Source organism: Micropterus salmoides, unplaced genomic scaffold (assembly GCF_014851395.1).
Source record: "Micropterus salmoides isolate LMB-PRFRI ecotype aquatic unplaced genomic scaffold, ASM1485139v1 Ms_hic_scaffold_20, whole genome shotgun sequence".
NCBI classification, from domain to species: Eukaryota; Metazoa; Chordata; class Actinopteri; order Centrarchiformes; family Centrarchidae; genus Micropterus; species Micropterus salmoides.
The window spans coordinates 15,124,918-15,137,312 of NW_024041151.1; the positions used below are offsets into that span (position 1 = coordinate 15,124,918).

The window sequence follows — 12,395 nt, forward strand, 5'->3', positions numbered from 1 at the left end:
AGAAATTGCAGATAAGTGTTCATCAAGGATGAACATTTTGTCTGAAGGAAAAAAACAAACAAATAAAAACATTAATACAAGGACCTTCATGGCAAAATTTCCAACCCAGTCACTGCAACACGTTGCTGATTTATTGTTGTCATTTAATGTGTAATTTACACTTCTGAAATATTGTCTATGAATTATGAAGGCAACTCATGTTTATTGTGCGAAATACTTAATACAAGGTCATATTTATTGCTGTGCATTAAAAAAAAAAAAAAAAACATCTGCTGGCTTTATGCACACTGAACCTCAGCTTTGTTAAAATAAAACAGTTTTTTTTGTTGTTGTTTTTTAAAAGCTGCTTGGCTAACAGGGTGTGTACATGTTTCAGAGCTTAAAGGCTTCCTAAGCGCATCCTTGGTCACACAAGCCCATATGTGCGTTATGGCCCCTTTTACACCTCCATCCCATTGCCCTTAAAGTAGCTCTGCCCTCTCATGGCAGTTAGGTTTATGAATTGACAACAGCTCCTGCGACCATCAGAGTATTACTGCATGGTGTCCTTTCAGGTTGCATTTGCAGTTATGAGTTATCTCTACCAGGATGATAATACCCTCATCCACGCATGGTGGTCTCTAGATGGTTTTAATGAGTATGAATATGATGAAGCATAATGTAGCCTTCACATTCACCAGATTTCAACACAATTTAAGCGTTAGCTGTAAGAATGGAACAGCAAAATGTTCCTGTCTTTATGAGCTGTTTGAGTAGAACAGCCATTTTATTTTTTCATTCATTTATGCGTTCAATTATTGCATTTTTATCTCAAAGTGTATTCAGACTGTAGCGTATAGTATAGCAGTAGAAATTAATTATTTTTAATTTTCTAAAGAATTAACAGATCAAATAATATGCATTGTGTCGGAACAGTGTTATATTTAAAAGCTGCATAGGTAATGTACGAGTGTGCAGCATTTGGAGGGTTTAACATGAACATGCCTTACATTTTATGGTACAAGTGATTACATGTGGGGTGGAGCGTATAAACCTGGACTTGTTTACATGTGTTAAAGCCGTAAACAATGCCGGGTGGCGGCGTCAAGCCCCTGGACGGATCAGTATACGTGGCATACAGCGGTTGCAGTACCATGTAGGGGGGCTCTGTGTCGCTCGTCAAATCGCGGGGCATTGTGGGGCGGAGGCGGCCTTTCTCTGCGTCCAGGCGATCGGGAAATCTCTTCCAAGTAAATAACGTTAACTGGGGGAGGAACAGTACGAGCAGTGCCTGCGAGAAACCCAACACATTAAAACTGTGTTGCGCTGAGCCTTAATTATAAAATAAATCGTAATATTACACAAATATGGGGCAGGAGGATCTTATGAACACAGCCGAAGACGTGGCAGACCAGGTAACTTCAATTTTAGCACGGCAGTTGTTAACGCTAGCCGCTGTTAGCATGATAGCCGCTAACTTGTTTCTCTAACATTAAAGTAGCGTTAGGCTCTTTGAGTGTCTCCTCCAGCATTGTGACGCCTTTTAATTATTGTTTCTGCAAGTCCACAGTAGCTAACCGACGGTACTAACACGGCCTTGGATCAACGCTGGAGCTAATTTACTCTCGTGTTTTAATGTGCATGACAAACGGTCGAGGCGTCTGCTCCTGCCTTGTGTCTCCAGATGGTTTAGGTGCAATTAATAATTCACACGACAAAGTGTAACTGACATCTGTTTGGCAACGGCCAACCCGGCCACAGTTAACAGGTATATCTCATTATGCCAGCTAGGTGTTAGCTAGGTGGCCGGTGTATTAACAGGAGCACAGGCGAGCCAGACAGCATTGTGAAATCACTTGGCGTAACGTTAGTTATTGGCTAACACTTAATAGTCATATTGTGATATGCCAGCCTGGTTGCTGGTGGCTTAGGGTTACAGAGTATCTCTAGTTTGGAGAAGCATTTTGTTTTTCTGTACTGCATGTGGCTTTGATAGAGCAGCCAACACACAGCTCGCCCACAAGCTGGATATGAACATTCACTTTATTTCACATGTCACAGCTGCCTTTAAGTAGATATTTCTGTCTTTCTGTGGGGTATTTTGCTGTTATGGTGTGACTACAGGCTGTGCATTGAACTTTAAGGGGTGAGCTGAGATTTGAAGATCAGATTTCAGGTCTGCCTGTGACCCTTGTTACTACGTAGACTGGGGAAAGAGATTTGGGTTGGTGGCCTGTGCCATCTGTCCTTTGAAGAAAATACTGTAGTCTGGCTCACCAGACACATGCCAGCTTTAGTATTGTGTTATGCATTCATGTTTTTTGCAGGACAGGCCAGACTTTTAATGTAGGCTTTCTCCTTGGATAAGTCTGAGATCTGTCAGTTTAAATATCAAGTCATGGAGTCAGTTCTGTGTATGTTTATATGGCAGCAGTGCTGACTGAACTCTACCCCACATGCCTAAACTGCACCACTTCCCTAATTGAATACAACTGATTGATTTATACACTCCTATCACATGTGCTATGTATAAACGTTGGGAAAAGGGAACCTGAAGTGTCTGGCTTTGTAAGAAACTCTGCTAAGCCCGTTTCTAGGGCACATATCTCACTAAGGGGTCTTGAGCTAACATGTTTCTTACACATTACTCTACAAAATGGTCTATTTCTAGGCTGTTGCAGCAACCTCTGGCTTGTTCAGATTGGCCCGCAGTTGGTCCATTCATGTCCCACATAGCAGTCATAGTGGGAGTTGGTGGACGTTGATAGGCTGCCTAGGTCTGACAGTGCTGATGTGGACTGCTGAGTAGGCGGGCAGGGGGAGGGTCACTGCTCCTTGTACAGTGTCACTGTAGTATCTGAGGGTTTATTCATGATTTGTGCATGAGAGAACAACATAGGGTAGTTTATTTTGTCTTGTTTAAACATTCAGTTCATCTCAAGATTGCTTGAGATTTGTGGACCACAACAGAATATATTTAGTATACCCTTGTAGTTTTTGTGTATAAATTATATAACGTAACCATACTTGTTGTGATTGCTGACTTATGTATAATCTGTTATTATGTTTAAATGGCAGCTATGGAAGAAACTACCTGACTAGTTTAAAAAAAAAAAGGACCACAACTGATCTACATTTTGCAGTAACTTCATTCATTGCATTGACAAGCAAAGTAAATATTTGCTCCACGGATAGAATGCCATCTGCCATAGCTTCAGGTAATGGCGCGCTCTTTCTCCTACTGAGCAAGGGGATCTTCACTGTTTGGTTGTTATATTAGTTTCATGCAAAGTCTGTCGAAGTCAGCAATTCTGTTTTTAAATGACTACTGTTTCGACATTCACTTAGCTTGACAATTGCATTCAAATGACTAGTGAGGTAATTCCTATCCCTATAATTTACAATGTAAATAATAATTAGTAGCAGTTCTGATGACTTTTTCTTTCCTTTTTTTTAGACTGCGAGATCTGTCTGAGCAGTAGCAGTTCAGAATAGAGTTGTTTTTGTCGGGGGTTTTTTATAAAGAAGTCTTTACGGGAGTTTGTTTACATCAAGTTATATGATGTGTTACAGCTTTGTGATCCAATAATGTTGTTTCTCAGTTCTGCTGTTGCAATGATACAGAAACCACATCCTTTTGATTGTTATTCTTTGCACTTAAGATCACCCTTTTTCTTGCCAATCATTTATCCTCTTTGTTTTGTTTTTTTTTTCCCTCTCTCTATTGCCCAGTTCCTGCGGGTAACCAAACAGTACCTGCCCCACCTGGCACGTCTTTGTCTCATCAGCACCTTCCTGGAAGATGGCATCCGCATGTGGTTCCAGTGGAATGAGCAGAGAGACTACATTGAGGCTACCTGGAGCTGTGGCTACTTCCTGGCTACGTGCTTTGTGCTGCTTAACCTCATAGGACAGCTGGGTGAGTGAATTGGAGGCAGTGCACAGATAGGTTAAGGTTAGGACATTTGATGAGTCAACTCGGATTTGAAAGTTTTAGGGAGTTACAGTTCTAGCATCAATGAGTGGTGTGACACAAATACTTGTAACAACAGTAAGAGGAGTGATTGATGGTTCAGGGCAAATAATTTAAATGTATAAAACGTTTAAAAGTATGCTCAATGTATTTCAGCCCTGTTGTAACTGCAGTTTGCAAAATGTGCAATAAAAACACATTGACACACATTGAACTTCACATCTGGGTCATAAACTAGCTTGCTGATTAGAGAGGTCAGGGGAGATCAAAAAAACTTGTTGAAGGAAGCTAAGAGGTAGCCCACTTCACCACAAATCAGCTAAGTATTGCAGTGGATGCGAAAATGCATCCCTGAGCTCCTTGAACTTTGAGCAGAAGTTCACACACTGATGAAGGCATTACCAAAAACGTAGAAGCAGACAGAAGACATGTTGGGTAGATGTCAGGTTCCATTCTTGTCATGTAATAACCACAGTACAAAGCTAAAATGAACACTTATTGTAATCACCAAAGCATGACATGGCAGTTGGAAAATTGGTCCTGGGGGTGAAATGGTTTCTGTTGAGACATGCTGAAGCTCAGTCAGGGTTTGGCATAAATGGTATGAATTCATCGACCTGTCCTGCTACATATGTGAAGTGTGTTGCAACTATAATGACCACAACTTTTCTTTCTTTAATATCTTATCTGTTGTCTAACAGGTGGTTGTGTCCTCATCCTCAGTAGAAATTTTGTACAGTATGCCTGCTTTGGACTATTTGGTATCATAGCACTACAGGTGAGAACAATTAAGCTGTAATTAAATTTACACTGTGTGCACAGCATTAGGTCTTTGTATCTGATCTGTGTGTCTCTTTCTTTCCACTAGACTGTTGCATACAGCATTTTATGGGACCTTAAATTTTTGATGAGGTAAGTCTCACAGTAGTTTTAGTCAAATGCTAAAAAAAAAAACCTCTTCCAACAACAATAATCTCACTAAGCAAATTATGAGTAATTCTATGTTTATTGGAGTATTTGTATTGGGTTGCACCAGCTTGTCAACTCCCAAATATAGCAGAATGTAATTTGCATGTGCTTGTTGTGAATGTCACACTGACGGGTGGTTTTTGAACTTAGGTTTTGAATTTTGCTTTTTCTGATCATAGATTAAAACTAGCTTAATTCATTAGACAGTATGTAGTGCTTTTGCTGTATCGATGGAAACTTTGATTTGTAAAGAGCAGTAGTACATGAGTTAGTTGTCCATACTAGATTGAAGTCGCCCTCAGCCCACCTGATCTATTGCATGCACTCTATATTCCACACATTTTTCTGCTTATCTGACTGCAAGTCTGACAGCCACTGTCCAAAAATAACCATCCTCTCCCCTCTCCCAGAAACCTCGCCCTCGGAGGTGGTCTGCTACTGCTGCTGGCCGAGTCTCGTTCAGAAGGAAAGAGCATGTTTGCCGGAGTCCCCTCCATGGGAGAGAGTTCGCCAAAGCAGTACATGCAGCTGGGTGGTCGAGTACTGCTAGTGCTCATGTTCATGACTCTGCTACACTTTGACTCCAACTTCTTCTCTGTGAGTACTGAAAACAACCACAACCCTCATTCAACACAGATGGATATTTCATTATTAAAGGTGGGATATGCAATTCTAATCCGATACACGCCTTTTTGTCAAATTCAGCAAATATCTCCTCATGGTCCGCAAGCTGTCCGTTCTGTGTGTGCACTGGAGAAAAAAAAACTCTGGTGTTTGTACACAGCCCGGACTCCTTAAATAGGAAACAAACAAAGTGGCTTGGCGTGTTCCACATAACAGTATTCCAGTCATGATTTGTGCGTCAGGTAATTGGTTGCAGCCCTAATGCCAAAGCATATCATAATATTTTAGCTGTTGAGTTGTATTCATTTTAGTACAGCAAGTTTCTGCAAATTAATCTGCATGTCAGTCAGTAGCCCAGCTGTGAGGTGATGACCACATACTGCAAAGTGCAAATCTTCACTACTTTAACATGTGCATTCTTCCACAGATCCTGCAGAACATGGTTGGCACTGCCCTCATCATCCTGGTGGCCATCGGCTTCAAAACCAAGCTAGCGGCATTGACCCTCGTCATGTGGCTCCTGGCTATCAATGTCTACTTCAACGCTTTCTGGACCATCCCTGCCTACAAGCCCATGCACGACTTCCTCAAGTACGACTTTTTCCAGACCACCTCCGTCATCGGCGGTCTGCTGTTGGTGGTGGCGCTTGGACCTGGCGGAGTGTCCATGGATGAGAAAAAGAAAGAGTGGTAGGCAAAGGGTGTAAAGATAAGAGGATTGCACAGCACCACTAACATCCCCCACCGACCAGGACACAAAGACCCTCCCTATCCTCCAGCCACCCCCTTCCCAAACAGGTTACAACATTTTTTGCCCCTAGCTTATTTTTTATTTGGCCAAATCCACAGACATCACCACACTCATCTGTGGACTATGGGTTGTTTTTTTTTTTTTCTATTTTCCTCCAAACTGCTCTATAATGCCAGATTTCTTTCTAAACCCATTGTATGTCCTCCTTTTTCATGACAACAGAAGTAAAAAGGTATTAGTAAGTTAAACAACTAATGGATAAGTGGAGGTAAAAATGTATTTGTTGGATTGAAAATAATTTATTGTATTTTATGGGTGTTATGCCATAGGTTATAATAAATTAACGTTCATATTTTCTGAATAAAACTGGCAAATTGGACTGAGTGCAGCAGTTTGTGTTCTCCCCATGGATGCTGATCTTTTCCTGCCATTGGATCTTGAGGTGTCTGTGACTAGTCACCATATTGATCCTGAGAACTTGGGCACTGAATTGACAGCAACTCGCTTTGACTCTCCAGGTTTCATCTCCCCTCTTTATATATATTTCCTGTGACACCCTAGCTTATCAAATCATCTGCACACCTTCAATCTCAACTGACTCTTGTTTATGGGGAGTCCAAATCGGGGGGCGATATGTGTACATTGTATACAAAGTGGTGGATTGCAGTCGTGCTTGATTGAAAACTTCAACACAATTGTTAGCTCCAGGACTTGTTATTGGGCACTTTGTACTGTACGTCTCTGGCAAATGCCTAACTAGTGAACTGTATATGGTCAGGGATAATAGGGGGGGAGGTTCAACGTTTGTGAAACATCATATTCTGCGATCTAGAAAAGCAAAGAGGACTAAGCAGAGTCACTAGCCACCCGGACTTTGTCTTTGCTCAGTGTTTTTTGCCCTGTGTAAGAAAATTTAAAAAAAAATTCAATGTGTTGATTTTCAGAAGTTTATATTGTATTTTTGATCATTTGTTTTTTTGTTTGTTTTTTTGATTTTGGAAGTTCATGGCGAAGAAATAAATTCAAAAAAGTAGAGTGATTGTCTCAGTTTTTAGCTGTTATGATGTTCTCCGAGGTTAATCAAAATTCTATACCAATGAAATGCCAAGTGGAGTGTGAGCATGCAGTGTTGTCACAGCTTCTCAGAATGTTTATGAAAAGTTCAGAAACATCTAAGTTACACATTAAGTGCTGTATTAGATAGGTGTTAAAATCAGCCTCCACTGAGAGCAATTTGGTATAATGTCAAAGACTTGGAGCAAATACTGACCTCTGATGGACTACTGTGGTAAAGGTTTACTGCAATGGAGCATTTCAGTGCAGGTTAATTTTTAAAACAACAAAAAAGGGACTGTATGGATGGGAGAGTATGATGACATCACTACATATGTACAGCACCTGAAGACGATTGATGGTAACATGTGGCAGTGGACTGGTGATTGCTGCCATGATGGAAAAACCATTGTTATGTGTGTGTTGTTTACAGTGGTACTGACATAGAACAAACCATAGAACTTTATAAAAGAGACCATGCCCTTAAATAAACTGCTCTTACAAGAATGAACTGACCAAGCCATCCATGACATTGTTTAGGACTTTTGGGGAGAATATTGTATTGCAATGATGTAGACTAAGAAGTGTTTCACAGAAATCTGAACCAGATGAGAAAATGGATGGAGAAGAAGCCAGACTCACCTGGGAGCTGGGCACACCAATTGTTGAAACTGAGTTAAAGGAACTAAACAAGAGCAGTCTGTATCTGCTTGGAGTAAAGCTTTCTGTTTTTGAAGAAAAGTTACATAACTTGTGTGCTTTCTTTATATGTGACTAGTCATGGTTGTTTCCTTTAATAATAATGAATACAGTTCTAACCGCGATGATACTTCAGTATCCACTTCCGTCTTTACTTATATCGCTTTACTCAACTGGGGTCAGTGTCAACCCCCCTATGTGTCTTTGTTAACGGTGGATTGCTGTTAAGCTCTTGACAGTTGGGACTTCTCTCTCTCCCTTTTCAGCTGTTACTAAATTAAAACTTTTGGCCATTTTGGGTTTACTTCAAAATTCAAAACAACCTTGGGCTCACACACTCACACACACATACACTAACAAACATATTGACTTCCAACAAGAGGGCTGTTTCACAAAACCAGGACAGCAGATTAAGCCAGGATTTTCCAGATATTCTGGCTAAATTAAGCCGTGACTGGGTTTCATGAAAGCAGTGGCACAAATGTTACCATGGAGAGTTATTCTGTGCAGCTAGCCTAACCAAGACCATGCTATCAGCCAAGCTTGTCCTGGTGCATTATCTGTTCAGCCAGCTGTCACTCTGATGCGAAACCACTGTGTTTTTTCAGATATCCCATGTTCTGTCTGTATGTTGACTACCTGTTGTATTTTTTTTATTATTTCAGTTGAGCCACTGAGCCACGCCAGTACTTCATTAGAAATATATAATTTATAGAATAATCTCTTATATTTAAAAGAAGTTCTTTCCAATTGTTAGTAACATGAATTACAGATTACAAAAACAATTAGGTTATATTTTGTGTTTTCAGGTGAATTCTCTGGCACTCAGTGGCCTTAGAGGTAAACTGGGACAATACAATATTTCCTGATAACATCAGCAGCAGAGATTGGTCAGAGACCAATACCTCGTTAATTATTTAAGTGGATTTATTGCTTTTTGATGTATTCCTAAACAATGAAGGATCATTTGTTACTCTTCCATTTTTATTTATTTTATTTGCCATTGGTAGCGCACAATTCATGGTTATTTGGTTTCATAATTGTATAATCCTCCCAAATCATAGTCCCAGTTCACTGGGAAGAATGTCCCCTCTGGGATCAATAAAGTTGAAATAAATTTCTCATTCTGATTCTGACCAATAACTATACAGTGTACTGTACATTCATGAAACAACAGGGAGAGGGCACCAAAATGTCTTTTGGCCTTTTGTTTATTTATTATTAAAAAAAATTGATGATTAATACATTTCCATGTTTTAAGTGTGGATTGAAATGATCTCTTCTCTTTCTAGTTTATTGATTTCCAAGTCCAATTTCCTCATTGTCTCTTTTTATCTCCACATCTAGTCCTGTGGAGTTTTTCTGTTGATCATTATTTTGTTCATTTTATCATGTGTGTGCTGTACAGACATCTGACAGTTGACCGTGAAACACAAATCAGTTAGCACTAATACTCACTATGTAGCCAGACCGGCTACCAGGCTGTGCAGCGTCAGGGTCCTGTTACAAATCAAATGTGATATTTTCTCTGAGCAGTACATCACTGACTTTTTATCTCTTATTTATGGACATAGCTCTCTCTCTCTCTGTGTCTTTAGTATGTGTGGAATAGTGGTTGTAATTACCGGTAATACTTTCCAGAGTGACATTAACTTCCACTTCTCACTTTTAAGTGTACCTCAGTTAATTTGTGTAAATGACAAATAACTCCTCTAATAGAAACATTATAATTCTGATTGTTTCAGTTAAGAGCAGTGGTTAGTAAATGTAAATATTTTTAGCTACAAGCCTGGGTCCGCTGATGTCTGCCCTGCTTTTTCTCGCTGTTTTATTACAGCGGCCGTGTTTCATTATTAAAATGGTATACTTTTATTCCTCGTAAACTTACATTGTTCGCTGTTGCGCACTGTGTGTAAAGTATTCTGCAGGCGTCTTCTCCATTTCCGCATCAATAAATCTGTGATCGACCTTGTAGTCTCTTGACGAAATCTGTGAATGTACATTTATCCAAATAACTTTCACCTGGCTTCACGGAGTTGCTTCTCCTCAACCTGGCTTGGTCAAGATGCATTTACTAGATTAGGTCAAGCCACTCTTTTTCTTAGGCTGGAGTTTCAAAATAAAAGCTTATAGAGGTGCCCTTTACAATACAATATCTTCAAAATAATAGCTTTTGTTGCCTGTCCCTACTCACTAGAATGTGTCCCCATGCTATTAGAATGGATGCCATGTGACTTGCTGATTATATGCTAAAAACAATGTCCTTTTACTTAAATACACTCTCTCCACTTCTTTAGGGGCGTGTCCAGATGGGATCTTTCAGACATCTTCCATTTTAAATCCAGAGTGAAGATACTGGTATCATATATCACTAGATGCCACATCCATAGGTACCAATTGACCCTTCGCTAAGCCACGCTCACCTTAGTTACTGTTGCTAAGTCCGACAGAGCTGTCGAGCTGTCGGAGAAATATTGAAATATTTGTTGAAAAAAGTGATCTCAGAAGAAGCAGACAATTTTGCAGTTGCATATACATTTGAAGGTTTTATTCAGGCTGTCAAACTGACAAAACAGACTTGATAAAAATGAAAGATAGAAGTTAAGCCTACCGATCACACAGTATAAGTGAACCACCGCATCCCCCGACAACTGAGACAAAAGACAACAATATTAAGGATCAATGCTGTTCTTGTAAAGCTGGGTAGGGCTTTATAATGTTACATTCAGTTAGCATTCAGTTAGGAAGTTAGCTAGCGTTACTCAATTAATATCACATTAGGAACAACCCACAGCCTACATTTTTCTGGGAAAAGTCTGGAAAACGACTCCTTTAGCATTAGTAAATGGAGCGCAGCCATGAAAGTGTCGGACCTCAGTTAGAGCGAGTCCTATACTGCGCTGTGATTGGCCAGCTGTGTATTCGGGGTGTGGCTTAGCAAAGGGTCAACTGTGTCATGCTAGCATGATGCTAGTTTGCGGGAAGTGGGCAAAGTAACACTCCAAAGTTTAGCTATCTGGCATGGCCATCTTAAAAAGGATCCCTTGACCTCTGACCCCAAGATACATAACATACATAAATGAAAATGGGTTCTATGGGTGAGTCTCCCCTTTGCAGACATACCCATTTTATACTAATCCCATGCAGTTTGGGGCAAAAATCATGCATTTTCTTTGCATTTGGTATAAATGTGTTATTTCTGCCTCGTGTATTTGAATATTTCTGCATACTAGGGTCCCTAAACATTGTTGTTGGGACACATATTTCATGCCACCCCTGCATAAATCACTGCCCCATTTGTGCCACACCAATCAAAAAAGTCTAGACACGCCCCTGCACCTTCTTCACTGTGAAGGAATACATGTACAAGTACATAGCACGTCCCTTCAAAACGATAAATCCCACAAACAATTCAATTCAATTCAATTCAAATCAGCTTTATTGGCTTGAATGTATAACAACAGTATTGCCAAAGCTACATATAGATTACATAAGAACAATTAATTTCATACGTGTGTGTGTGTGTGTTAGAGAATGAAAATAATATATTAAATTAAATTAAATAAATAAAACAGTGTGTGTGTGTGTGTGTGTGTGTGTGGTAAAAAATTTTTAAAATAAAATATAAAATATATTAAAATGTAAAATAAAATAAATTAATTAAACAGTAACGTGTGTGTGTTATTATAATAATATATCCCATTCATACGCTTATCCTGCGTACAGGGTTGTGGGGGGCTTGAGCCAATCCCAGCTGACATTGGGCGAAAGCCGGGGTACACCCTGGACAGGTCCAATCCATCGCAGGGCCATACATACACAGACAAACAACCAGTCACTCTCACACTCACACCTAAGGACAATTTAGGTTCACCAATTAACCTAGTCTGCATGTCTTTGGACGGTGGGAGGAAGCCGGAGCACCCAGAGAGAACCCACACAGACACGGGGAGAACATGTAAACTCCACACAGAAAGGCCGGGGCAACCAGGGGTGTGTGTGTATATTAATTGATAAAAAATAAAAAGTTAATTAATTAATTTAAATAAATAAAAAACTAAAAAATCAGTATCAAATGTGAAATTTCAAAACAATTACTAAAATATGAAACAATCAAAATAATAGACTGATAAGTAATAGATAATATAATGTTATGAGTTTCCACTGGTTGTCCTCAGTTCATGGCATAAGGAGATATATCATCATTTTGCTTGGTAATGATTTGGTTTGGTCTCCTTGAGTTGGTGTTGCTGTCTTGAGTTTGTTGGGGACTTGTTACTGCAGAGAGCCTCGGGACCAGCTGGTTTCTGCTCCTGGTATGTTAGGGCTTTGTGATAGGATGTCTGG

The 12,395-nt window shown here is 39.9% G+C and overlaps 1 protein-coding gene across 1 annotated transcript; it reads left to right on the plus strand.

Annotated features, from left to right (window-relative positions):
• The first annotated feature begins 1,156 nt into the window (after positions 1 to 1,156).
• surf4 (surfeit 4) lies at positions 1,157 to 6,675 on the plus strand. Its single transcript, XM_038734187.1, has 6 exons — positions 1,157 to 1,394; positions 3,712 to 3,898; positions 4,654 to 4,730; positions 4,821 to 4,864; positions 5,332 to 5,518; positions 5,973 to 6,675. The coding sequence occupies exons 1-6, from the start codon at positions 1,347 to 1,349 to the stop codon at positions 6,237 to 6,239; spliced, it is 810 nt and encodes a 269-aa protein (XP_038590115.1). The 5' UTR covers positions 1,157 to 1,346; the 3' UTR covers positions 6,240 to 6,675.
• Positions 6,676 to 12,395: the final 5,720 nt, after the last annotated feature.

What these genes read in the sequence shown, in the direction of transcription:
- surf4 (XM_038734187.1), top strand. Translation starts at nt 1,347, where the DNA reads ATGGGGCAGGAGGATCTTATGAACACAGCCGAAGACGTGGCAGACCAG. An exon ending in TAACCTCATAGGACAGCTGG is followed by an intron (nt 3,899 to 4,653) that starts GTGAGTGAATTG and finishes GTTGTCTAACAG; the next exon opens with GTGGTTGTGTCCTCATCCTC. An exon ending in TTGGTATCATAGCACTACAG is followed by an intron (nt 4,731 to 4,820) that starts GTGAGAACAATT and finishes TCTTTCCACTAG; the next exon opens with ACTGTTGCATACAGCATTTT.